Below are 26,928 nucleotides of genomic sequence, written 5' to 3'. Positions count from 1 at the left end.
TATAGATCTTTCTGAGGCTGCTTTTTACGGCAGAGATTGTAGCTGTTGAAACGCCCAATCTTGCCATCAACTGAAAGTAAGAATATCTGCATAATATTCCAAATACAAGGTCACAGAATGTATGAAGAGGAACCTTGCAGCCTTTATTCACAGCCAACCGCGCACTGCATTTGTAGTTCGAACAGCGATATGCTACTCTTGTAACGATTTCTTCCTTGACAGGACCCAATCTCATGTTACATCCACATTTGGAACATGATTTTTGCTCCTTCAGCACTTCTAAGTCAATTAAAGCTTCTAAACAAGTGTCAACGTTATAAAAAAGCCTTTGTATATTCACAAGTTTAATTTTTGTGCTTTTCTTTAGTAACGTGCCGGAGTTTTCTAAATCGATGTTGTCCATTTTAGGGGTAAAAAAATATTTTTTAAAAAAACAAAATCCCGGCACGTTACTAAAGATGCACCGAAAGAACTATTACTACCATAGAACTAGACTTAAAATTAAATGATCAAAACGAGACATGTAAAATCGAATTTTACTTACTAAAAAACCTACCAGTCAACATCCTACTTGGTAGAGATTTCACCTCGAGAAACGATTTTATACTAGATTTTAAAGAAGGAAAATAATCTGGAACAATGCAATCATAAACATGAATATAAATGTAGAAGAAACAGAATTCGAAAACCCCAAAGGGAAATACTTCTCCCAGGAAGAAGATAGACTTGAGGAATTTATAAATAACTATAAATGAGAAACCAAAGAAAATTGTCCAATAAATACAGATAACGTTAAATTCTAAGTTTCAAACAATGACATAAAAATCAAGAAAATTAACTATGCCGTACCCGCAAACTTTAAAGAAGACGCAATAGCCGAAATACAACGACTAATAAACGCTGACATAATCGAAGAATACAATGAAAGAAACACAAGTCTTGCATTTTTCAAGAAGAAGAAAATGGGGAAATGAGACTTATAGTAGATTACAAAGAGATTAATAATTTTGTTGAAGACGAAGTGTACAATCCTAAAGATGGATGATATTATTTATCAACTTGGTAAAATCGAAGTAATAAGCAAATTAGACTTAACAAATGGACTTAATTAATTACTTTAGCAAAAGAAAGCAGAAAATGGGATGCATTTTCAATATTTGGTAAAACATTCAGGTTTAAACGACTCCCTTTTGGATTAAAAAATGGACCAAAAGCTTTTCAGAAAATCATGAACAAAATACTCTTCGGAATTAGTAACATTTCAGTATATATTGACGACATAATAATTGCTACAAAGGACTACGAGTCACATCTTAACACACTTAAAGAACTGTTTACAAGATTAAAACATTACAACGTAAACGTAAACGTAAACTTCGCAAAATCAGAATTTTGTACAAAAGTGTCGCAACCCTTAGGGAGGTGCCCGAAACGAAGTTGTTGTTCTATGAATGAACAAATGAATGATTTGTTTTATATAAAATGTTTGTTTTTATGATCTTGCTGAAGAGTCATGTTCCTTAGTTGTCTGTCTGAGTTATTATGTCTTTTCCTTTTTTGTGTGCCCTTCTTCTCATATTTTTTATTTACAGAAAATATTTTTTAAAAATTGAAAAGGAAGAAAAATTTAAGAAATGACTGTGGTGGGTACCACAAAAAGACACCGAAATCTTAGGGACAAAAATTTTTAACTAAAAAATGTACCCTCTTACGAAGAACAGTAAATTAATTGAAAACATGAAATGCCATGCAAATTAAGATCTACAAAAACTCAATTGGCAAATTAAATTGGTACAGAAAATATACCCCAAAACTTAAGTCTAGAAATTCAAGCTTAACATAAAATCTAAAAGGAAACGAAAAAAAGGTCAAGCCAACAAAAGAAAACAATCTATCGATTAACAAGTTAATAAGCACACTAAAGAACAATGGCAATTTAGTACTGCCAGACTACAGCAAAAAAAATTACGTTGCATTACGATGCCTCTGAACTAGGAATGGACGCACTACTATCACAAGAACATGGAATAATTGTAAATTTGAGCATGTAATTTAATAAAACAGAAAGCATTACACAATATTGGAAAAGTAATACTTTGCAATAGTATACGCGAACGATAAGTGCAATAACATAGTACTCAGAAATTACATCGAAATCTATACAGACAATAGGAATTTTATGTTCAAAAGCAAAATAAGCAGAAGAATAGAAATGTGGGATGCGACGACGATAGAACATAATTACTGCATGAAACAAATCGCAGGAGAGAATAATTCTGTAGCGGATTACCTATCAAGATGTTTTAAAATAGAAAAAGTCAGACAAGAAAATAACCTTACAAACATTCTAGAACAATATGCAGAGAAAATATCAGACAACAAATCCGGAAAAAAAAATTGGAAGCGGAATAAGATGACAAAATAACAATCAAAAACGCCGAAGCCAAAAAATTTCTAATCAGAATACATAATTTAGCTGGCCACCCAGGAATTGTAGTATTGAATAAAAATATTCTCCCCTTCTACAACATAATTAAATTAAAAAATAAAATAATCGCAATAACAAAAAATTGCAGAATATGTATGTAACTTAAACAAGAAAGTGAAAGTCAAAGCTCAGAAATTACAGATTGAATCTGATAAAATTTACGGAACAATAGCAATGGACATATTTGGACCATTTGTACCTTGAAATTTTTGAACATGATACAGTCCATTATAGGGCTTATTATCTTTGTACAACAGATGTTTACTTAAGGATCTCGAGGGTATATCTATTAGACAACATCTCCGATGATACAATAATAAAATGTACAGACAAATGGAAAGTTAAATTCACCCAACCCGAAAAATCATCATGAACAACGGCACTTAATTTACCGGAGAAAAACTTACTGAAAAATATGAGAAAAGTAGAGGAATTATACTTGTTACCACTCCAATATACCACCCCAAAGCAATGGAATGGCAGAAAGACAAAACAGTTTTATTGCTGAATGTTTAAGGATAAACAAGCCAAAGAACACCACGACATAACAAATAAGATAAACACTAAACTGAACGTAAATTACAATAGAACAATCGGCTGTTCTCCATCAAATTAGAGAAACAATACAGTTTTTTGGCCCATTCAGACGAAAAAACAACATAAAAGACTCAAAATACAAATCAGGTCCAACCACGTCAAATCAAAATAACGACAAAAATTTAAAAATGAATATGAAGGTATTTTCTAGAGATTTCAAAACTGGAAAAATGGACGAATAATACAAAGGACATTGCACGATCAAAGAGATTGGGAAGAAAGGGAATTGGGCTAAAGTAGAAGAAGAGGGCAGGATGTGGTATCCCACATATCAAACATATATTTTGATATTTCTTAATTTGTTTATCCCGTAAACAAATAATAAAAATATATAAAAGAAAAATTATACTTAGGGGTATGGAAGATAAACAAAATAAACGTTTTTTTTTAAAGTAATAAAGGATTTATTAAGTTAATTTATCATTAAGATTAGATATTCATAGACCAGCTTTCCCCGGTATCCCTAATAGGATTCAGCTCTTCACAGACTTTGGTTTCTGTATAATTATTTATGATTTATAGCTCCAAATTTCCAACTTCATCCCCCTTGCCGACACCACTTCTTTAACAGTCGCCAAGTTCCCAGTACGCTTACAGCTCTAACCACTCCTTCTTCCCTGCATCCTCCGGATCGTATCCTCGGCGTCGTTCCAAAGAGATGGACTCTAGAGTCTTCTTTATCACAATAGACTGGATATATGCTTCAAGGCAGAGATGAATTACAACTAGTTAATTTACTTTTTGTAATGTTTGGTCACCACTATCCGATGCTCATTTCATAATAGTGATGTTATGCCTAACATCTCAATTTAGTTTTATTTGTTTATTTTTCAAATTATTTAGGATGACCAATCATGAGGTCATACAAACAACCAAACAAAACGAAATCTTATATTTCGTGGTACGATTATAAGTACTCATATGTTTGTTGTAATATTGGGAGGGACGAATAAGTCATTATAAAATATAAAAGGAACTTCACAAAGAAAGGGTACAGAATGTTCAGAGAGGAAAACACTAGCAAGAAGGGTTAGTCTAGAAATGGGAAGACCTCATACGCCCATAATAAATATAATAATATAAACAATAATAAAAATATTTTTAACAATTATTTTAAATTCAAGAAACTTCCTGCGATACAGGACAATAAATAACAATTCTTTGCGGGTTTATGTATTAATCCCAACTCATTTGCAAAAGGTAATGTTTTTTTTTATTTTTCATTCTCGACTAGAATAAGTCGATCCTGAGTGGTTTTACCAACCTCAACTATTAAATTTTCTTTCTTCTCCTTGTAAAACACAAGAATATCAGGCTTTTTATGGGCCACCTTTACATTAGTAAATATTCCCTGTTTCTACTCTTATTTCCGCACGATCATTTTTTATGATCTCCTGATTGAGTGTCCACGTATTTTCTTTGTCTTCTTAGCCCCATATTTAATACATAGTAAGAGATGAATGCATCTAACTACCTTGTTGTGCTTTTTTATATAATCAAAACATAACATTCGATCACACTTGGTAGCTAAATGATCCAATAAAATAACATTATAAGTTTAACTTATCTTTAATAGAGTTGTATCTCAAATGAGAAAAGACACCTTTTTTCTGTCCCTCAAGAATTCCGGTACATATCATGACCGTTTTGACTCCGCATTGAAAATTTGCAAGGATCCCTTTAAAAAATGACAAAATTGGTTGAAACAGAATAGTGAAAATTGAATATGAAAAAAAATAAAGTTCTTTTTCAGAAAATTAAAAACGATAAAACAGCGTGCGCTTTACTTGCCCTAGACTAGTGAATTGCGGGCATCCCTCTTGAGGTAATACAAGATAATATATTATCTTGTTCTATTGTGATCATTATCAATGGTAGCATATGATGCCGCATTAGACGAATCACTAGGACGGAGCACAGGGGTGTAAATCGCGTCATCAATTTGTAATCTTTAAAGATCCTGAGACACAATAATATACAAATTGAGAGATTTTGGTTTAATTCTAAAAAAATGTGGTCTAGACATGAAACAGACCAGGACGAACACTATGAGTACCTTTTACAGTTCTTCTAATCTTATATAATAATGAAAAGTTGACGTAAAAATCGTCTTCTATTATTTAAAAAAAAGTGCTTTGTGACTTTTTTTTGTTTTTTTTATTTTTCCTTTTTTTCAAAACGGGTTCCAATATCCAATGCATCCCAACCCGTTTTGTACCATTTGTCACGCATAAGAACACGTTCATCTAAATTTAAAAACGAATTCATACAACATAAAAGACACATTCTCTTCCGGTATTTTAGGTTCATAAAGTACTCTGTGTGGCATAAAATGATCTTAGATGTGCTCGTTAACCCTATAGATTTCGAGCCAATATGAAAAACTAAACCATTTAACAAAATTTGGAGTATTTTGCTATTGATCTGTTTTGCGTCGGCTGTAGTCTGAGAGAATTGTTATCTTTGAAGAAAAAATGTGAAGTCGGTATATCGCAGTATGATAGAACGTGTGCGCTATAAATATGTTTTAACAACTACGTTTTCTTTTGGATTTTACATACAATTGTCGCTTATTGTGTCGAGCTTTATGTTTTTATGGACCAATATAGCAACAATGTTGATCTATTTACAAAGAAATAAGTGATAAGTCACGACAAAGCTTTTGTGTGCCGTCAAGTCAAGATTAAAAATTTTAGTAGGAGAATTAAGGTTTTTTCGATTACGTGATCTTAACTTAAAGTCTTCTAAAAATGCAATGGGATTATCTATCCATTGCAAGAAAAGAATAAAATGTTTATTAATAGTTTATTGAAGATTAAGAAAGTTGAACTTAATTTCAAGTAATATATTATATATACAAAATCATAGACAATGGTAAGGACAGAGCATGTGGAAGAAACTGAAACAAACAAAACAAATCTCCGAAGCATTAGAAAAATAATAGAGGCCAGCTTACACCTGTGTGTCTAATCAATCCACTTCCGAGACTTTGCAGAAATACTTGTCAATACCGAAGCGAGTGAATCAGAGCGGCCTCAAAAAGTATTTCTATCAATCATACTAAGATTATGTAGAATGTCAAGAGGAAGTGGAACAAAGCTACCGAAGTGTTCTGTGAAAACTTGGATCTGACATGAGTTAACCAGAATTCAAGGTTAAAGCTTAGCACTCACTAGTAATAGTGGTAGACAAATGACAGCCCGGGAATTCATAATAATCCTACCAAAAGATAAAAGGCGATACCAGTTCGAATGAAGGGACTAGTCTTATCGAAACCGAGCTCTACCTAAAAGCACAAAAATTTGTCTTGGGGAAATTTAGCTTAATCCAGAACATATGAGTGGACCAGGTAGAAAGAACGAGGGAGATATCTTTTATTGGTTGATCTGTTGATACTTGATGCCATAAAAAGGTGGTAGAAAGCTTCGTTAAATCCCGCCCCCTTATAACATGACAAAAATGGCAAGGATAATGTAAGCTTCACGGATCTGCTATCAATAAATGGCCAGTAAAGGCCTAAATTTCGTCTTGAATGGAAAGTATTTTGAAAAAGATTGCTGTATCGAAGACAAGGTAGACTTTATCAAAAGGACCAGGGCTTTTGAATAACTTTCAAATTAGAAAAGCGTGAAGCCATGAAGGTTTTCAGAACTTAACATGCTTGCATGTTTACACCGAGATAATTTTGAAGCCAATGCTATACTCAACGAAGGGAAAGCCATATACAAAAGGAAGCTAGAGGTCGCTGGCCGACTCAGAGAGTATAGGCTCGAGAATCAAAATTTCAAGCTCTATAGAAGCAATTTTTTTGGAATAATTAAGTGCGCCGACGAGGTACTCACAATGTAAGCAAAGAAGATATTAGTTTAACCTGGTTCAACATGTGATTTAGAAAGAGCAATCCGAAGACTGCAATAGTTTCGAGAAGTTTATTCTATATTACATTCCTGATAGCCAATATCGGATCACTTTCTCGCCTTAGAAGAATTTGTAGATATTATTAAATATTTACTAAATTGGAAGGCTGGAGGCTGTGATGGAATCTTCAATTTCTTTATTAAGAAGTGTGAAGCTCTACGTCCATTCCTTTACAAGATTGTCTGAAAATATGCCTGGATGGAAAGAACCCGAAGCTTGGTTCTACAAAGGGATTACTTATCTAATACCCAAAGGTACATACGGGTGGTGATAACTTCAGGCCTATTACCTATATATCGAACCTTACAAGCTTACAATGAAATACACTACGAAAGAAGGCTGCTAATTGTTTAAAGTAGAGGTCTCTCAGTAGAGAACCAACTAGGAAAGATAGACAAGTCCAAGGAGAAAAAGAACATGCTATGATTATTATACAATCACAATGAGCATGCAAAGAAGCTGAAGACTATGTCAATAATAGTAAAGAAAGCCTACGACTTGGTAGACCTCTTATCTATCAACGTGTATTAGCAATTTAAATCTCTTTCAATAGATAAGTAAATTGTTAAAAGCCACGGGTTAAAGGTGTCACAGTGAGATACCATCAGGGTCTAAAACGATACTGAATGAGAAGATTGAAATAAGAATTTTACTAGATGATCTCTTGTTGCAGCTTTTGTTTGTACTATGTATGGACCGGATGAGCAGGAAACTGAACTCAACTTACCCAAAAGTAGGAATACAGACTTACGAAAGTTTTTATGTAACAAACAATCTTCTATTTATTGATTATCTTGTGATCTTCGCAGAAAACGATGTAGTTCTAAAACTGATGAAGAGGAATACTAAAAAGGTTTTCTTAGCTGTAGGTCTAGAAATGAACAGGAGCAAGTCTGCAACTAACCGTAGTGATTGTAGTAAAGATTCAGTAGTTAAAAAGTGCATAAAGGTTGCAAATGCCGCGGAAAAACAGCGGGAGCCTTTAATGCTGTCAAAAGAGAGACTATTTAAGAAGTAAGTAATGAGATCTTACAAAGGGTTAAAAAACTGTGCAATCCATAATCAAATGGTAAGAATATAATTCAAGCTTTTAATAAGCATGCAATATCAGTAATGAATAATTATGTAGAACTTCTAAAATTAGAACCAATAGAATTCAAAAGTCTTCATTTTATAACCGACAGGTAATTATTAAGACCAGGCCCATCTACAGCCTGCCCGCAAGGAAAGACTATATCTACCTAGATCTGAAATGGGAAGAGGCCTTATAAGTATCAAAAATAATAGCGAAAAAGCTTCTCAATATACATAAGACATTAGATGGGCAGAAATAGCTAACCAAGACGGGCAGCGATACTTTGCGTAGAAGCGGATAGCAAGACCGCTTGTTTACAATTAATGAGTATCAAAGGATTTGATATAGCTTTGTGAGAGAGAGCCCCCAAAAAATCCTAATAGAATCCCAGAAAGAAGCGCTTTACAACAAAATTGAAGTAAGAACAAACCGTGGAAAGTTGTTTAAAGCTAAGGGCAATATTTAGTAAGCAATAAGGACTCTTCTACCTGCCTGGTCAAAGAAAACAATAAGGCTAGATCCGAAGCAATTTATTGCTTCCTACATGATAGAAATATTTTCTGTAAACGAGAGAGACATTGTCCCCATTGTGGATCTCATAGAAAGACTTTGGATCATTTAGCTACCAAGTGTGATCGAATGTTATGTTTTTATTTTAGAAAAAACACAACAAGGTAGTTAGATTCATTCATCTCTTACTATGTATTAAATATGGGGCTAAGAAGACAAAGAAAATACGTGGACACTCAATCAGGAGATCATAAAAAATGATCGTGCGGAAATAAGAGTAGAAACAAGGAATATTTACTAATGTAAAGGTGTCCCATAAAAAGCCTGATATTCTTGTGTTTTACAAGGAGAAGAAAGATAATTTAATAGTTGAAGTTGGTAGAACCACTCAGGATCGACTTATTCTAGTTGAGAATGAAAAATTAAAAAAAAATTACCTTTTGGAAATGAGTTGGGATTTTTACATAAACCCGCAAAGAATTGTTATTTATGAAATGAGCGTCGGATAGTGGTGACAAAACATTACAAAAAGTAAATTAACTAGTTGTAATCCAACCCTGCCTTGAAGCATATATCCAGTCTATTGTGATGAAGAAGACTCTAGAGTCCATTTCTCTGAGACGACGATAATACGATCAGGAGGATGCAGAAGAGAAAGATGTGGCTAAAGATGTTTGCACAGTAGGGAATATGGCGAGTGTTAAAGAGGTGGTGTCGGCAAAGGAGATGAAGTTGGAAATTTGGAGTTATAAATCATAAATAATTACACAGAAACCAAAGTCTGTGGAGACAACCCCTATGAGCGATATCGGAGAAAGCTGTGCTAAAAATAAAAAAGACTGATGCAAAATTAACTCAATAAATCTTTTTATTTTTATGGTATATCTATTTCTTTATAAATTAATGACTTTTTTTTTGCAAAAAAAGTTTATATTTTTCAGATCAAGACCCTATTCTCTAATAAAAAATCATTTTGTACTTTTTTTCAGAAATAATTCGGTTTGTTGAAGTTTGGTTGATATTTTCTAATTTTTTGTTTAAGACAATATATCCCAAGAAGCACACGAACTTTGACTAAATCAAAAACATATTCATAACAACATATATTAAAGTTTTCATTAAATATTAAAAACCATGAAAATTATTTTTTGTGGTCAAATAAAATAAATCCACGAGAGTTATGATAGGTTGATATTATTCTTATATTTTTTTTTAGAACACATATAATAAATGAGAAATTTTATATTTTTTTAACATATTTGTTTATATTTATACTCCTGCACTAGTATCCGATTAAATAAAGAAAAAAAAGGTTTTACAAGTAGAGGTTTGATTAAATACATAAAGCATTAAAAACATTTCTAAAAGAAGGGATACTAGATTACATCAAAAAAATTTTCATTTCAATAAACAACTTTTTCGATTGCCCGTGTTGGTAATATACAGTTATAGCTCCTTACTTTAACTTATATTTAAATGTTTCTGGGTTTATCTTTAAAAGAAAAACGCATTTTTTTGATTGCGGCCAAAAATTTTTTGTGCATGATCATGAATATATGTTGTTTTTAAAATTCTTTTCTTTATGTTTGATAATTTTATATATTACTTTTGTACCTCAAAATTTTATCTAAGAAAACATTCTTAATTTGTTAGTATTTATCAAAAGCTAACATTTTTGACAAGTAAATTAATATAATTTTATTATGTCACTATCATGTTATTACGACATATTACATACATAAAATCTGCCAGTATCTTATCATTAGCCAGAAAAACGTTAACAATTAAACGGCTTTTGATATGTGTAGAAGCCATATACGAATTATTAGTACTCTTGTAAAACAAAAATAAATTAAAAAAAAGAAGGGCATGTAATCTAATAGGAGCAAGGCCAATAAAGCTATCAGTAAGCGTAGCAATAAAAGAAACAATAAAAATATGTTGTAATACTATATTTACTGAGTACTAAAATAAACTAAAATGCAATTATACAGGGAATATTCATATGAATAAAAATATTTTACATACACATGGAAACTTTTTATAATTTTGACGTAGCTATGCTGGTAAAAATGATCCAGCTTGTTGTTGTGGTCGTAGAAACTATTTTTTTCATTTACAATGTTTTGTCTTTGTTTTCTCATATTCATCGTTGGTCTGTATTTATTAGGTATGGGTAAGGGCAAAATTTATATTTATAGTTTTCTTTGTTTGTTTGTAAACAATTCGTTCTGATCAAACATACAAAGAACAAAAAAATGAATTACTTGTGGATACCACAGTCTACCCTCCCCGAAAAAAAACCAATTATATTACTTTCTTGTAGCCTTAATGTCATTTACATGAATCCACTCGCTTCTTCCTTCTATTTTACACCATAGCTTTAGATCACCTAATTTTTCAATTTTGCAAGGCCCTATATATCTGTCTTATATTTATTAGCATTAAAATTTCGGTTAAGTTCTCGACTTACCCCCCCTAAAAAAACAAAAAAAATTGTTCCACAATTGTAAAATCTATTTCAGGAATAATATCATATACTAAATTTACCTATTTCAAAAAATTCTAACATTTTATCTAATAGATGTTCATGATATATCTATTTGAATCTATTAATGTAAATCTTTCTGTGGTATCCACCACTGAGGAAAGTATGTAAAATATTTTTATTGTAAATATTAGTTCTTCTTTCCATAACTCCGTACCCCGCTCTGGATAAAATATTAAAATAGTTGTTGGAGGTAAAACTGGAAGAATTTGGAGAGAAATATTATAAACTATTTTTATGATATTTAGGATATCATACTTTCTTACAAGATTCATAATAGTACCATGACTAGTTCCGCTTTTTCTTAGTTCTCTTTTAAGAACCGACCACATTCCCTCTATAGTCTGAGTATGCGCACCAGTTATATTATCAACAAAATTTTGGCTGTGATTCACAGTCAAATGTAGATACTCATATTCTACACTGATTGTTTAAATATCACTATAGCCGCGCCAACAATCTGTCACAATTGTGGTCCCCGGAGCAATTTTCCTTGTGATTAATTCAACAAGAGTGGCTCTTAATCTATTTTCTACGATTTCAAAAAAAAAAGAATTCGCATCCCCTCTCACAACGCCTCCAACTGCCCATACTTGATATTGAAGAACCCTCCCGCATGGTTTTTACTTTTTACAAGTAAAGTTTTATCAATTTCAACAATACAACCGACGCCGCCAATCCTTTGATTGTTTATATATGTTGGATAGCAGACGTACGCGGCGTTATTAAAACGCGTAAACCATCTTGATACCGTACATTTACCTATATCAAGTTCTAACGTGGCGGCCAAATTACTTGAACCCTTTACCCATTCGCAAAGCAATATTAAAAGATCCTCAATAGACAATTTTGAGTTCTTAAAAACGCTTTGTTTCATTATGGTTCCTTTGTAAGAACATTTTTTACCATCACGTCTTAAATAACAACGATAGTTTTCAGTGTTGGTCCGTTTTTGAGTCATTGGTATATTGCATTTATTGCACATAGGGACCCTCAAAATGTTTTTTGCAATTAAAAATTTCATTAACTCATTTTTTTTATAGATGAGTTTTCTAAATTCTTTAATTCTCATTATGGGTCAAATAATTTATTTTTTTATTTTTTCCCCTTTTTTTTATTTTTTTTTATTTTTTTTAGGGAGGGGGGTAAGTCGAGAACTTAACCAAAATTTCTTATGTAGACTACATCATTGATATATATTTCCGTTCGTTCCGATTTTGACAAATGTTTGGGCTCTACCAATAATTTTAAAGCATATTTAACCTCCTTTTTATCCTTATCAAAATAGGAGTAAGACATTATAACCGTTATCGGTGCGATTCCAATTCCTCTATGAAAGTTGATATTTAATCTTCTGTTTATCATTTATGTTACGTTATCGATTTGTTCTCCTTTGTATATTCTTAAAACTTCAGCTATCATTTGGTTTAATCGTTCACTAATTCCATTCGATGATGGGTGATACTTTGGCGTATTCGTTATTTTGATTTCTTCTATATTGCAAAATTTTTCAAATTCCTTACTCGTATAATGTTTACCATTGTCACAAATAATTGTATCAGGTGCTTCGAACTCTTTTATCCAAGCCTTTATGGTATTTAACAATTCTTAATTAGTTACTTTCGTATAAAATTTTACTAAAGTTTATCTACTATATACATTGGTCAGTGTCAAAAAATACCCATTGCTATCAAGCTCATCGTGCTGATATTTATTTAAATTAAAGGGTCCAAATATGTTACTGAATAATACCCTGAAAATCCTCTCTGAAAATATTATATATTTTATCTTCGACTTCTTTTTATTCTCCTTACATTTAATGCATACTTCACAGCTTTCTACTACCTTTCTGATTGTTGTTCTTATATTTTTGACTTTGTATATACATTTTAAGTTTTGATATAAAGTACTCATTCCTGCATGTACAGATAAAACATGCATGTCTTCTATAAATCGTTTTCTTTTTTCATTATCGACTTTGATTCGCTCTTTTTCATCTTTTTGTAAAGTATTGTTCTCATATCTTGCACTTTCCTACAAAATTCTTTGTAATTCGGTCATTCTTTTCCCCGATATTATGCAACATCTTGAGAGTCGGTCCGCTATGTTATTATTATTTCCTTCTATATTTTTTATTGTAATGTTAAATTCGTTCAAAAGTAATTTCCATCTTTCTACTCGTTTCGAAATTTCCTTATTCGCAAAAATGCAGTTTCTATTACCGTATGAAATCCCTGTAATAGTCCAAGGTAAAATTCTAGGCTTTTAACAATAGCATACATTTCCTTTTCCACTATTGAATAATTTCGTTCAATATCGTTAAATTTTTTGCTGTAATAATTTATTGTTCCATGTTCCTGAAACAATGCTGCTCCCATTCCTTAAAGAGAGGCATCCGTTTGCAAGTAAAATGTTTTCTTAAAATCTGGCATTTTAAAGTGTGCTCTCGTTAATATATCTTCTTTAATTTTTTCTAACGCCTCAGAGTGTTCTAAGGAACAGTGCTCTTTAGAACTTTTTTGTAAAAGTTTTGTAATACAAACTATTTTCCTGCTTACGTCCGGTATGAAATTTCGATACCACGTGATTATCCCTACAATTTTCTGTATATCTTTTTTCGATGTAAAGGGCTCCAAAACTTCTAGTATTTTGTGTACACTTTTAAATCAATCTTTATTTCTCCATTTTCTATGATACTTCCCAATAAATTTAGTGCTTCGGTAAGAAATGTCGTCTTTTCAAAGTTTATTTTAACAGTAAATTTTCTTAAATTATCTAATACCTGATTAACGGTTTCATTATGTTTTTATAAAGTATCAGCAAAAATTACAATATCGTCAATATAAACAGCACAATTTTCTATATTACCAATTATATTATTTATAGTCATTAGAAATAACTTCGGTCCACATTCCAATCCGAATGGTATACGCTTATATCTAAATTGTCGGGGAAACATGGTAAAAATGGTTAAATCTCTACTCTCAAAATCGAATACCGTCTGATTAAATCCATTTTTTAGCTCTATTATTGAAAAATACTTTGACTGCCCTTTTTTTATTATCATATTAAAAATCCTCGGGATGCTGGATACTTCGTCCCTTATGAACTTATTAACCCATCTATAATCTACTACCAGTCTCAGTTCTCTGTTTTTCTTTTCAATTAAGAACGATGGGCTGCATAACAATTTCTTGTTATTTCTATCATATCCAATTCCATCAATCGTTTAAGTTCTTTTTTGGCCCCTTGTTCATATTTGATTGGCACCATATAATTGCGTATTTTCATTGTTTCACTTTTTATATTTTCATCAAAAAATAATTTCACGGGCGCAATTTTTATTCTTTGAAAATTTTCATTTTCTTTAATATAATTTTTTATATTTCTTTCTAAGTTTATTCCTTTTAGAATTTCTTTATTCTTAATTAATCCTATACGTTCAAATAGAATGTTGTCAATCTCATCTTTAGTTAAGTCATCAGTCTCGTTCATCCTTAGAACTTTACCATCGATAATCACGAATTTGTTTTTAAAATCCAAAACCATTTCATTGTCTAACATAAATTGGCTTCCAATTATCACAGCTTTGGATAGTTCTTTTAATAAATAAAATTCAGCTTTTATCGGTCCACTTATTCCATGAATAAATACTTTTGTTTCAGTAAACTTGCAAATAATTTCCATTTCCCCGTTTGCAAAAAATATGTCATTGGTTGTCCTTCTACAATCTCTAGATTTAACTTGTCTGCCTCCCTTTGACTAATAAAATTTCGTTCAGGACCAGTATCTAATAAAAATTTTGTGTCTATCTTATTTATGGTTGCTACGCGAGCGTTGACCCCCTAGGATTTCCAGCTTGTGCAAGCATTGACCCCTAGTAAATGCAACACCGTGCAGGTGTTGACCCTTAGGATTTGCATCCCGTGCAAGCATTGACCCCTAGTAAATGCAACGCCGTGCAGGCGTTGACCGCTAGGATTTGCATCCCGTGCAAGCGTTGACCCCTCCTTTCAGAAAGCCCTGTCTAAGTTAAATCTTTTTTAAATAAATAAACGCACTTGTTTGGATTCGAACCCGCGGACCATGTGAAAGAAACAAACAGCATACCACTCGACCATGGCATACTAGATAAAACGAAATAAAAAATAAGAAAATACTTACATAATGTTATATATCCTTATTATTTTTACCCCTCATTATGGAAAATAAACACATGGGGGCGATACCAGAAAATGGGTCTACAAAGGAGGACCGTGGCCAAGAGGCTAGAATAATATTAAAAGAGGTTAAAAGGATTGTTTATGAGTTGTTTTTAGAGAAAATTGATGAGTGTGGATTTAAATTAGAAATTTTTAGGAGAGGTTCTATTTTATTGAGAAATTTTATTGTTGAGAGGATCTCGCAAGAGGGTAGTTGGAAGGAAATTGAGGAAAAATTAGAGTTGCTAGCTATTCAGGAGGAAAAGGAACAAGTGAGAAAAAAAGAATTTGAAGAGTTGTCCCTAGCGTTATGGGCTAAATTTGAGGAGAAGAATAAGTTGTCTCGTGAGGAAAATAAAAAGAATATGCGTTGCTACAATTGTGGGAAGTTAGGCCATAGTGTTAGATTTTGTAGGGGAATGAGGCGAGATTCTGAAGACAGAAGAAATAAAAGTAGTTTTAATTATGTTGGTAAATGTAAAGTGCAATTAGACTTAGAGGGTAAATGTGATGACGATTCCAATTCGGACAAATGTGATTATTATAATGTTGATGGTGGGAAACGTAAGAAGAAAAATTTAGGGGATATACAAGATTATAGCAAAAGGGACAATAATAAGAGAGTTCTGTTGAGAAGGGATGTAAGAGGCATCGCGTATTTAGAGGAGATTATTTCACGGGTAGGAGGAAGAGAGGATGAAGATATTAGTTTTTGTAAGGTTGAAAAATGTATTATCAAGACTCAAGAAGGCAAGAAAGTTGTTAAAAAAGGGCAGGCTATAGCTCAGGCTTTGTTGAAGAAGACGGAAGATTATATTAATAATTTGGAAAGAAGAAAGATAATTAGAAGGTCGACATCTGACTGGAGAAATCCCATTAGAGCGATTGAGAAACCGAATGGTGATATAAGATTAGTAAGTAATTTAATTGCTCTTAATGACATTGTAGAGAAGGATCCTTATGAGTTAACTAGGATAAGAGATGTTATTAGAAGTACACAGGGATCTGAATTTTTTACCGTGATAGATCTAAAGGAGGGGTTTTATAGTATTGAGATTGAAGAGAAGGATAGGTTTAAGACGGCTTTTGAGTTTAATAAAAAGGTATACGAGTGGAATTCGATGGTCATGGGGTTTAAAAACTCACCGCAGATATTACAAAGAATAATGAATGGGATTTTTGAAAAATTTATTGGTAAGGGAATCGAAATTTATATGGACGATATTGTGATTCATAGTAAGACAAGAGAGGGTCACGACAAATTGTTGAAAGAGGCTGTGGATATATTAGAGGAGAATAGTATGAAAATTAATTTGGCTAAGGTTCAATTATGTAAACGAGAGGTGATGTTGTTAGGAGTAACAGTTAATGGCAAGGAGATACTGCCATCTGAAATAAAGCAAAATGAAGCGTTAGAATTTCCCAAACCGGAGTGTGTATCAGATGTTAGGAAGTTTCTTGGGCTGGCTGGATGGTTTAGAAATCATATTGATAATTATGCAAAACGTACATTGGCGTTGACGGATTCTCTTAAAGGACGAGGAAGTAATTGGAAATGGACAGAAGAAATGGAAAAAGAATATATTAGTTTAAGGGAAGTGATTAGGGATTTAAAAGGTTTAGCAATTGTTAATTATAATAAGGAATTTTTGTTACGCACGGATGCGAGTAATGTTGGAATGGGTGCTGTTTTAATGCAGGAAGATGATCAAGGTAATTGGGTACCAGTACAGTGGGCATCAAAAAAGTTTACGCCTACGGAAACGAGATATGGAATCAGTGAGAAGGAGATGTATGCAGTCTTTTGGGGAATTAAAAAGTTTGAATATGAACTACGCGGAAGAAGATTTAGGGTAGAAACTGATCATAAGGCATTGATCGAGATTAGAAATAAACCAGCATTTAACAATAATAGAATTAACAGGTGGATTGAAAAGATTCAAGAGTTCGACTTTAGCATTGAATATAGAGAGCCTAGTACCATGGTTGTAGCAGATGCACTGAGTAGGGTACATGAAAATGAGAAAACGCTAATGGATAAGGAGAGAAGTATTAAACAGGCACAGGGTAAATGGGACAAGCATGTTAAAGTTGTTGATGGGAAGGAAATTTGGGTATTTGACTCTGGTAGAGAAGCGGAGATTCCAAAGAAAGAATTGCGTGAAGGTTTAATTGTCAATGCTCATGAAAATTTGGGACATAGAAGTTTAGGATCAGTGTACTATGCAATGAAGTTTGAATTTTATTGGCCGGGTATGAAGAAGGATATCGAGGATGTTTTAAAGAAGTGTGAAGTTTGCCAAATATATAATAGGAAAAAGAGTGGTGGTTGTGATTTTGTTAGTTCAAGATTTTATTTGGAAAAGGTTGCTTTGGATTTGATTGAGTTTAGAGATTTAGGGAAATATGTGTTGGTCGTGATTGATTATTATACTAGGATCGTTTGGGGAAAAGTAATAGAGGACAAACGCGGAAGCTCGGTTGTAGGATTTTTAAAACAGTTGTGTGGATCAGGAATGAAACCGGTAGAAATAATTACTGACAACGGTAAAGAATTTAGTAATGAATATATGAGGAATTGGTGTTCAGAGGAAAATGTATTACATAGGAAAGTAAGCGTAGAAAGTCATAGAAGTAATGGAAGAGTGGAAAGGGTAATAGGAACCATAAGAGAAGGAATATTGAAAGATGATGCTGTGAATTTTGAAGCCAAGGTTAATAGATGTATATGGCGTTATAATAACAGCTATCATGAAGGGTTGAGATGTACACCGTTTGAGGCCTCAAGAGACGAAACGGGCCATGTTATGATCGAGAATGGACCTGAAGGATTTTATAGTAGGAGGTTTGTGGCTCGCAAAAGAGAGAAATTCTATAAAGGTCAGAGAGTTAGGGTAGCGAAGAAAGAGAACTTATCGGGTTGTAGTAAGTATGAGAAAGGAAGGTTTTTAGGATATGGTGTTATCAAGGAAGTTTGCGGAGGTGACTCGTACTTAGTTAGTTTGGAAAATGGTAGGATCGTGAAAAGGCGGCATTATGATTTAAAAGGTCTGCTTGGGATTAATGAGTTCTAGTATGAGACTACCGTCTTGGAGGGGGGATGTTATATATCCTTATTATTTTTACCCCTCATTATGGAAAATAAACACACATAATAACAATCATATATATAAAAGAATTTTATTTAATTTTTTACCCCTCTTTTTTGTGACTTTGAAATTTCTAAACGATACATTTTGTGCCTCTTCCGTTAATATATTATCAAATATAGATTTATTGCTTTAATTTGACTATTCTAAGTGTGTATGTTATTAGTTAATACTTTTTTGATTTAATTATTATTTTTGTAAAACTCAGTTCCAAAATATCGTCAAAATCGTTTTTTAGAATTTATTTAACCCTTCCACGAAAAATCCAAAAAACAATTAACCAAAGAAAAAGCTGAATGTAAGTGTCAAAAATTGAGCTTAGAAGTTCCCAAAATTATCTCATTGAGATTATTTAATGTTTTAAAACAACATAACTTCTTATATGTTGCTAAAAAGTTTTTTAAAAATCATGTTTTCTTTTTTTAAATTCATTATCCTTAAATGGAAACTTAACGAAAATTACCAATTAGGGACATATTAAAAAACTAAACTTTTAGATCCCGTTTTCAAAACGGGAAAGCATACGCTAGTTGATAAATAAAAAGATTTTTTTTATCCCCTTAAAAATGATTCTTCCTCCCAGAAATGCTAGTGAATACAGTAATTTAAAATTAGTTTTACTAGGCAGGGACAATGAAGTTGTTTTAGAAAAGCAACAAAAAAAACGGTTGAAACAAAAAGCCGGTAATTACCTTCTTATAGATGGGGCGCTATATTTAAGGGACGAGGCCAATGGGAACCACCTCAAGGTTTTTCATAGTGACCAGCTTGAGGCCATGGAAGTGGAATGTAGAGCTTTCCACCAGCTTCATCACAGGGGCGTTAACCGATTCGAAGCATCATGCAATAAGGTTTTTTTTAAAATTCCTAGGGACATTATAAGAAAAATCGTTTCCGAATGCATCACATGTGGACAATCACAACCGTTAAAAAATAAAGAGCGCCAAGTACATATTACGGCCTCTAAACCGATGGAACGAATTATGATCGATTTAATCGATATGACACGCTATAAAAGGCTTAACGGTGGGTATTGTTGGATTTTAACAATAATAGATGTGTATTCTAAGTTTGCCTGGGCCTTTCCATTGAAAAGTAAAACAGGTGATGAGGTTACAAAAAACCTTAAATTTTTATTTTACAATATGACTGGTCCGCCCAAGATCCTTCAAAGCGATAATGGAAAGGAATTCTGCAATTCCCATATAAATAACCTGTTATAATCAGTAATAATATTAAACCCCAATTATGTTAAGCACTTATATGGGGGCGATACCTAAAGAAGAGTTCACAAGAGAGGACTGTGGCCAAGTGGTCAGAAAGATGTTACAGGAGTTAGAGCGTATATTGTATGAATTGGATTTGAGAGATGTGGATAGAGAGAAATGGAAGAGTGAGCTGTTCAAGTTGGCTTCGATGGATTTAAAAGATTTTATTGTGAGAAATATCAAAAAGGAAGAAAATATTGAAGGAATAAGGAAGAAGCTATTGTTAAGGATTAAGGAAGTAGGGGAGGAAGAAAAGATATATGAGGAAATGAGAAAAATTATTTCTAGGACTATAAATGAAGAAATTAGTAGAGAACGACCAAGACAAAAATCGAGAGTACCGAGATGCTTCTATTGTGATAGACAAGGGCATAGGGTGTTTGAATGCAGACTAAAGATTAGTAGAGATAATTATTATAAAAAGAATAACGAGGATAACAGTTGCAAAATTGAAGTAGGTAGGGAATCAGAGTCAAGTCAGGAGCGAGATTTTAGAAGAACAAAAAGAGGACTATAGTCAAATTTGAGAAAAACCAAAAAGAATATGCTGTTAAAGAGGAGAGTAAGAGAATCAGATTGAATTTAGATAAGTATGCTAAGAGTTTTGGAGAGGTTTTTAAGTTAGGAAAAGAGGAGATAAAATATTGTAAACTGGAAAAATGTAAAATTAATACTGAAGCGGGTATGAAGGTATTTAAAAAGGGACAAATGGTTCCGCAGGCGTTGATAAAAGATACAGAGCTACATCTAGAAGATTTATTAAAAAGGAAAGTGATAAGAGAGTCAAATTCAAGTTGGAGGAATCCTATAAGGTCAATCAGAAAGCCAAATGGTGAGATAAGACTGGTTAGTAATTTGATGGCATTGAACGATATTGTAGAAAAGGACGAGTATAGATTGTCTAACATAAGAGATGTTGTAAGAGCTACACAAGGTGCAAAATATATGACGGTTTTTGACTTAAAAGAGGCCTTCTATAGTATTGAGATAGAGGAGGAGGATAAACATAAGACGGCGTTTGATTTTAATGGCAAGGTTTATGAATGGAACTCTATGGTTATGGGATATAAGAATAGCCCGCAGATATTGCAGAGAATTATGGATAGGATTTTTAGAGATATGAAAGGCAAAGGAGTAGAGGTGTATATGGACGATATTGTGTTGTACAGCCGAACGATAGGAGAACACGAGCAATTAGTGAAAAGGGTATTAAATAGACTGAAGGAAAACAATATGAAGCTGAATGCAAATAAAGTTCAGTTTTGTCAACGGGAAGTTAAATTATTGGGAGTCACTTTAAATGGAGAAGATATAATACCGTCAGAGATAAAGAAAAATGAAGCCCTAGAGTTTCCGATACCAACATGCGTGTCAGATGTAAGAAGATTTTTAGGAATGACGGGTTGGTTCAGAGATTTTATTAAGAATTACGCTGGATTGACAGTTAGGTTGACAGATAGTTTAAAAGGGAAGAATGATAATTGGAAGTGGACGGATGATATGAAAAACGAGTTTAATAATTTAAAAGAAGTATTGAAAGGCCTAGGAAAGCTGCAAATAGCAGACTATGATAAAGAATTTTTGTTGAGGACTGACGCTAGTAATGTAGGCATGGGCGCAGTACTGTTACAGAAAAATAATCAAGGAGAATGGGTGCCAGTACAGTGAGCGTCTAAGAAGTTTACCGTTACGGAAGTTAATTATGGTATATCAGAAAAAGAAATGTACGCAGTTTTTTGGGGCGTTAAAAAGTTTGAATATGAATTAAGAGGTAGGAAATTTAGAATAGAAACTGATCATAAAGCGTTGGGCGAAATAAGAAACAAGCCCGACTTTAAGAATGCTAGAATTAATAGATGGGCCGAGAAGATTCAGGAATTTGATTTCGTGATAGAATATAGAACTCCAGAAAATATGGTCGTAGCCGATGCGCTAAGTAGGATATATACAAAAGAAAAAGATGCAAAGAAAAAGAGAAATGAAACACGCCGTGATAGACAAAAAGAAGGGAAAAGAAATAAGCATGTAAAAATTGTAGAAGGTAAAGAATACTGGGTATTTGATAGTGGTAGAGAAGGCGAGATGCCTTTGGAACAAGACAGAGAGAGATTAATAATGGATTGTCATGTAAATTTGAGCCACAGAAGCAGAACAACGGTATATTATGAGTTGAGGAAACAGTATTATTGGCCAGGAATTAAGGATCAGATCGAAAAGGTCCTTAAGAATTGCGAGACTTGTCAGATTTCTGCCAGAAAAACGAGTGGCGGTACTGATTTAGTGAACACGACAAGATATTTAGAGAAGGTTGGCTTAGATTTAATAGAATTTAGGGATGAGAAAGCGTTTATTGTTTTGGCAGTTGATTACTTTACAAGGAGATTATGGGGCAGAGTATTGAAGAGCAAGCACGCATCTGGAATTGCCGAATTTATCAAGGATTTGTGTAAACAGGGTAGAAAACCAGAGGAAATCATTACGGATAATGGTAAAGAGTTTTGCAACGAAAAAGTTACCGAGCTATGTAGAAATTTGGATATTAGTCATAGAAAGGTCAGCGTTGAGTCGCACAGAAGTAATGGAAGAGTAGAAAGAGTTATTAGAACTGTAAGAGATAGTATTTTAAAGAGCCAAAAAGAGAAATTCGAGAACAAGGTTTATGAAGCTATTGAGAAATATAATTTAAGTTTTCATGCTGGTATTAAGTGCACGCCAGTAGAAGCTTTAACCGATAATACAGGAAATGTTAGTATGGAGAATAGTCCAGAGGGAAAGTATGCGCAACAGTTCAAAAGTTGGTTTAGAGAAAAGTTCAAAAGGAACCAGATAGTTAGGGTTGCCAAGAATGAGAATTTAAAGGGATGTAGTAAGTATAGTAAGGGTCGATTTTTAGACATGGGAAGAGTGATTGAGCTATGTCCAGGGGATTCATATATAGTGAGATTAGAGAATGGAAGGTTGGTGAAAAAAAAGCATTATGATCTTAAGGGTGTAGGGGATTTAAAGTATGTTGAAGGAGACTAACCGTCTGGAGGGGGGATGTTATAATCAGTAATAATATTAAACCCCAATTATGTTAAGCACTTATATAACCTTTGTTTCGACCTTTTTACTGTTCAAAAACATAGTAGGCCCCGTCACCCACAATCAAACGGGCAAATAGAAAGGTTTAACCAAACTTTAACGCGAACAATACAAAAAATGTATTTGAAGAAAGTTTGTTAGCCGTTGACCATTCTAAAACTGAAGAAGAAAAGGAATGGCTGAAACATCTAGATAAAGTAGTTTACTGTGGACGGCGGATAGTCCGGACCAATCAGATTGTCTTCTTGACATCTGAAACATGATAATTCTGAAACAACGTTTCAGAATTAAATATAAATACGTCCTCGAATTTATGAGGATGGGCAATAATAAAAAGAATACTCTAAAACCTCATATTTCGGCTAACGTCAACACTGGCGACAACGCAAACCAATCTGTTGAGAAGGACAGATTAAGTACTTTACTAGAAGCAGTGGGCTTCAGGAAGGATGGCATAAGACCATTCAGTGGTAAAGGAGGCATGGAAGTTGAGCTATGGCTGGAACAATTCTCGTATTTAGAAGGGGAATGGAAAGGCGAAAAACTTCTATCCTATATGAAACCCTATGTCGTGGGAAGAGCGAAAAAATGGATGATAGCGATGGAAGACATCGAATATACTGACTTCATCAGTTTTAAACAAGCTCTTATAACTAAATTTGGTGTAAATAAACAAACGACAAGAAATGAAATCAAAGAGCTATACAGAATATTAATATCTGGTCCTAACGAAAGTGGCCTGGAAGATTTCATAATGGAGGTTATAACCCAGAATAGGAAAGCTAAATTAGAGTTTAATACAGTCAAAATGGAACTGATCGAGTTTTTCCCAACTGTTCTTCACGACAAAGTAAAAGAGTCGATGGACTGGAAGAGCATCATCAAAATCTTAAATGATAACGAAGATTTTATTAAAAGATTAGGTAAATATAATAAAATTACACCAGAAATAAAGTCTAAAAACTCATCTTTAATAACAAAACAGAGAAAAGATACTAAAGCAGAAATTTCATGTTTTAACTGCGGAGGGCAACATTATGCGAGTAGATGTCCGAGCAAAAACCAAAATCTGAAGAAAGAAAAAGCGGCTTATTCAAGTTCTAGAAGGGCTCAAATTATTTCTAAAGACACTAAAAAACTCAACGAAGTCAATGAAAATAAAACTGATTTAGTTTATTTAAAAGTCAAAATTTATAATAAAACTGTTAATGCCTTACTAGATACAGGAGCATCGCATTCGTTTATAGATAAAAGTCTCATACAAGAATGTAAGTTAGAAAACATGAGAAGAGAACGCATAACAACTGCCACTGGTATAGTTTCTAGTTATGGTAGCATTAATGGAGTCCTGGAGATTGAAGGAAAGAGGTACAAAATCCCCCTCCAGGTGATGTGTCCATTAAGCTAAGATGTAATATTAGGAAGAGATTTCTTGGAAATAAACAAAGGAGCGATTGATTTCCATAACAAAAGAATTACTCTTGGGAAAAATATATTAAAAACCGGAAATATAAAAAAAATATGGATTGTCTGGAGTTAAGACATATATCTAAAGAGACATCACGACAGCCAAGTGTTCACAGCACATGTAACACAACGTTGGAATTAGTCAAAGACTACTTTGAAAGGCTGAAAGGACGTGAAGAAGGTCTCAGCAATACGTTGGGAATAGCCCATAAAATTGATTTACGCCCCAACGTGACAATAGCTAATATGAGAAGTTATACTATGGACGGTAAAAAGAAGGAGTTCATAATTAACGAATGCCTAGAGTTGGCTAAAAATGGAATCATAACAGAAAGCGTGAGTAGGTGGAATGCACCTATAGTAGTGGTTAAAAAACGCACGGGAGGACACAGGATGTGTATAGATTATCGAGAATTAAATAATCGAACGGTAAAAGAAGTTTGCCAGCCTCCAACTATTGAGGAGTGCCTTAATTCATTGAGTGGAGCCAGATATTTCACACAATTAGATCTAGAAAAGGGGTATCATCAAGTGCCCATGGATCCAGAGTCACAAGAGTTGACAGCCTTTATGTCACCAGTAGGTAAGTTTCAATATAGAATGATGCCTTTCGGCTTAACTAATGCCCCGGCAACATTCCAGAGACTAATGTATGGAGTTTTCAGAAATTTAATAAATTCCAAAGTCGTAGTTTATATGGACGACATTACCATATATAGTAAAACGCATGAAGAACACCACAGAGATGTAAGAGAGGTCCTTCAAGTCTTGTTAGCAAACGGACTTAAAATAAGTACTGAGAAAAGCGTTTTCTGCACGAAGAGGGTGGATTTATTAGGTCATTCAGTAATGGATGGAAAGGTATTCCCAGATGAAAAGAGACTAGGTCCTTTTAAAGATAAGCTAAAGATAGAAACTATTAAACAGTTACACTCATTTGTTGGCGGAATAGGCTACTTCAGAAACTATTTTAAGAATTTTTCTAGTAAAACATTTATATTAAACGAAATAATCAATAGGAAAAGAGAATTTTCAAAAATTGAAGTCGAGAAAACTGTAAATGACTTACGACTAGAATTAATAAATTCGGCGTTTTTAGAACTCCCAAATATGGAAGAGATGTTCATAATAGAAGCAGATGCATCAGATTATTGTATAGGCGGTGTTCTCAAACAGAAAAAGAATCAGAAGGATGTGGTCATCAGATTCTGTAGCAGAAATCTAATGCCTGCTGAGGGGAACTATCCTACACTTGAAAAGGAAACTCTTGCAATAATTTATGCGGTGAAGACTTTTAAAAACTATTTACATAAAAAATTTGTCATAAGAACAGATCACAAATCTCTTGTATGGCTTTATAAAGTCAAGAATCCACAAGGAAGGATTGCTAGATGGTTGATGTTCCTGGCAGACATGGAATTTGTGATTGAATATAAGAAAGGGAAAGATAATGTAGTAGCAGACTGCCTTTCAAGAGTCCGATTAAAATCAATAACCAAGGAAGATGGCGATGGGGCGTCTACGAAATTAATCTTAGAAGCTCATTCCTTAACTGGACATAGTTGTGCCAATAACACGTACAATTTTTTGAAGATACATCATGCGGGATCAGGAATATCTCGAGATAGAGTGAAAGATATATTGAGAACATGTGGAACATGTTTAAAATTTAAAAGGAATAGACCGTTCAAACAATATCCAACAAATGTAGAAGGAACATTCATGGAAGTTGGGATCGACTGCATCGGTCCACTGCCAAAGTCGAAATCAGGACACAAATTCATTGTTCTCGCAACCGACTACTTTACTAAATGGGTTGAGGGTAAAGTTCTAAAAAAGAAATCGGCAGAAGAGATAGCAAGATTTCTAGTGGAAGACGTATTCTCAAGACATGGGACGGTCAAAACGATCAGGAGTGATCAGGGATTAGAGTTCACAAATAAACTAGTGAACTCAGTAGCATCGTTATGGGGAAGTAGATTTAAACATTCATCTCCATACCACCCACAAGCTAATGGTCTTGCAGAGAGAACAAACAAGACCATGATAGAAAAAATATCAAAAGCCATGGTAGATCATGAACAGAATTGGGATAGAGTATTCCCGTATGTGTTAATGCAATATAGGATTGGTATAGTGGAACGCTTTAATGCGTCACCCTTTATGTTACTATACGGCAGAGAGCCTTTAGTTCCAAGCAATTTAATTGAGATACCATCAGACTTTGATTTATATTTTGTTGATCCAATTGAATATGTAAGACAGAAAAGAGAGAAAATAAATATTATTAAAGAAAGAATAATGGAAGTAGAAGATAAGAAAAAGGCTAAGTCTAACGAACGAAACTTATATAAAGCAGACCCCAATGACTTAGACATAGGAGATACAGTTCTTTTAAAGAAACACGCACTATTGAAGAGAAAATTCGAATCACCATACGAAGATGAAGAGTTCGAAATTATCACTAAGAAAGGCAAAGGTGCTTATCAAATAAGAAGTTGTAATGGAGGGAAAACATTTGATATTAATCGAAAAGATTTAGTTGCTGTAACCGAAACTGAAAAGACGATATCTTATTTGATGAAGGGGAGAGTGTGGACGGCGGATAGTCCGGACCAATCA

The 26,928-nt window shown here is 33.4% G+C and overlaps 2 protein-coding genes across 2 annotated transcripts; both read right to left on the bottom strand.

Moving 5' to 3' along the window:
• Positions 1 to 10,900: 10,900 nt before the first annotated feature.
• VNE69_04149 (DDE-TNP-IS1595 domain-containing protein) lies at positions 10,901 to 12,208 on the bottom strand (the record flags this gene model as incomplete). Its single annotated transcript, XM_065473397.1, has 3 exons — positions 10,901 to 11,012; positions 11,395 to 11,520; positions 11,709 to 12,208. The coding sequence occupies 3 exons, from the start codon at positions 12,206 to 12,208 to the stop codon at positions 10,901 to 10,903; spliced, it is 738 nt and encodes a 245-aa protein (XP_065329469.1).
• Positions 12,209 to 12,501: 293 nt separating this feature from the next.
• Positions 12,502 to 14,823, bottom strand: VNE69_04148 (DNA-damage inducible DDI1 domain-containing protein; the record flags this gene model as incomplete). The annotated part of the gene is made up of 7 exons (XM_065473396.1): positions 12,502 to 12,710; positions 12,789 to 13,159; positions 13,315 to 13,516; positions 13,695 to 13,729; positions 13,794 to 13,918; positions 13,967 to 14,268; positions 14,310 to 14,823. The coding sequence occupies 7 exons, from the start codon at positions 14,821 to 14,823 to the stop codon at positions 12,502 to 12,504; spliced, it is 1,758 nt and encodes a 585-aa protein (XP_065329468.1).
• Between the last annotated feature and the right edge of the window lie 12,105 nt (positions 14,824 to 26,928).

The sequence above is a fragment of the Vairimorpha necatrix genome, chromosome 4, assembly GCF_036630325.1.
Source record: "Vairimorpha necatrix chromosome 4, complete sequence".
Classification (NCBI taxonomy): domain Eukaryota; kingdom Fungi; phylum Microsporidia; family Nosematidae; genus Vairimorpha; species Vairimorpha necatrix.
Note: the sequence above shows the minus strand (reverse complement) of the source record. Positions and strands in the feature narration are given on the sequence as shown.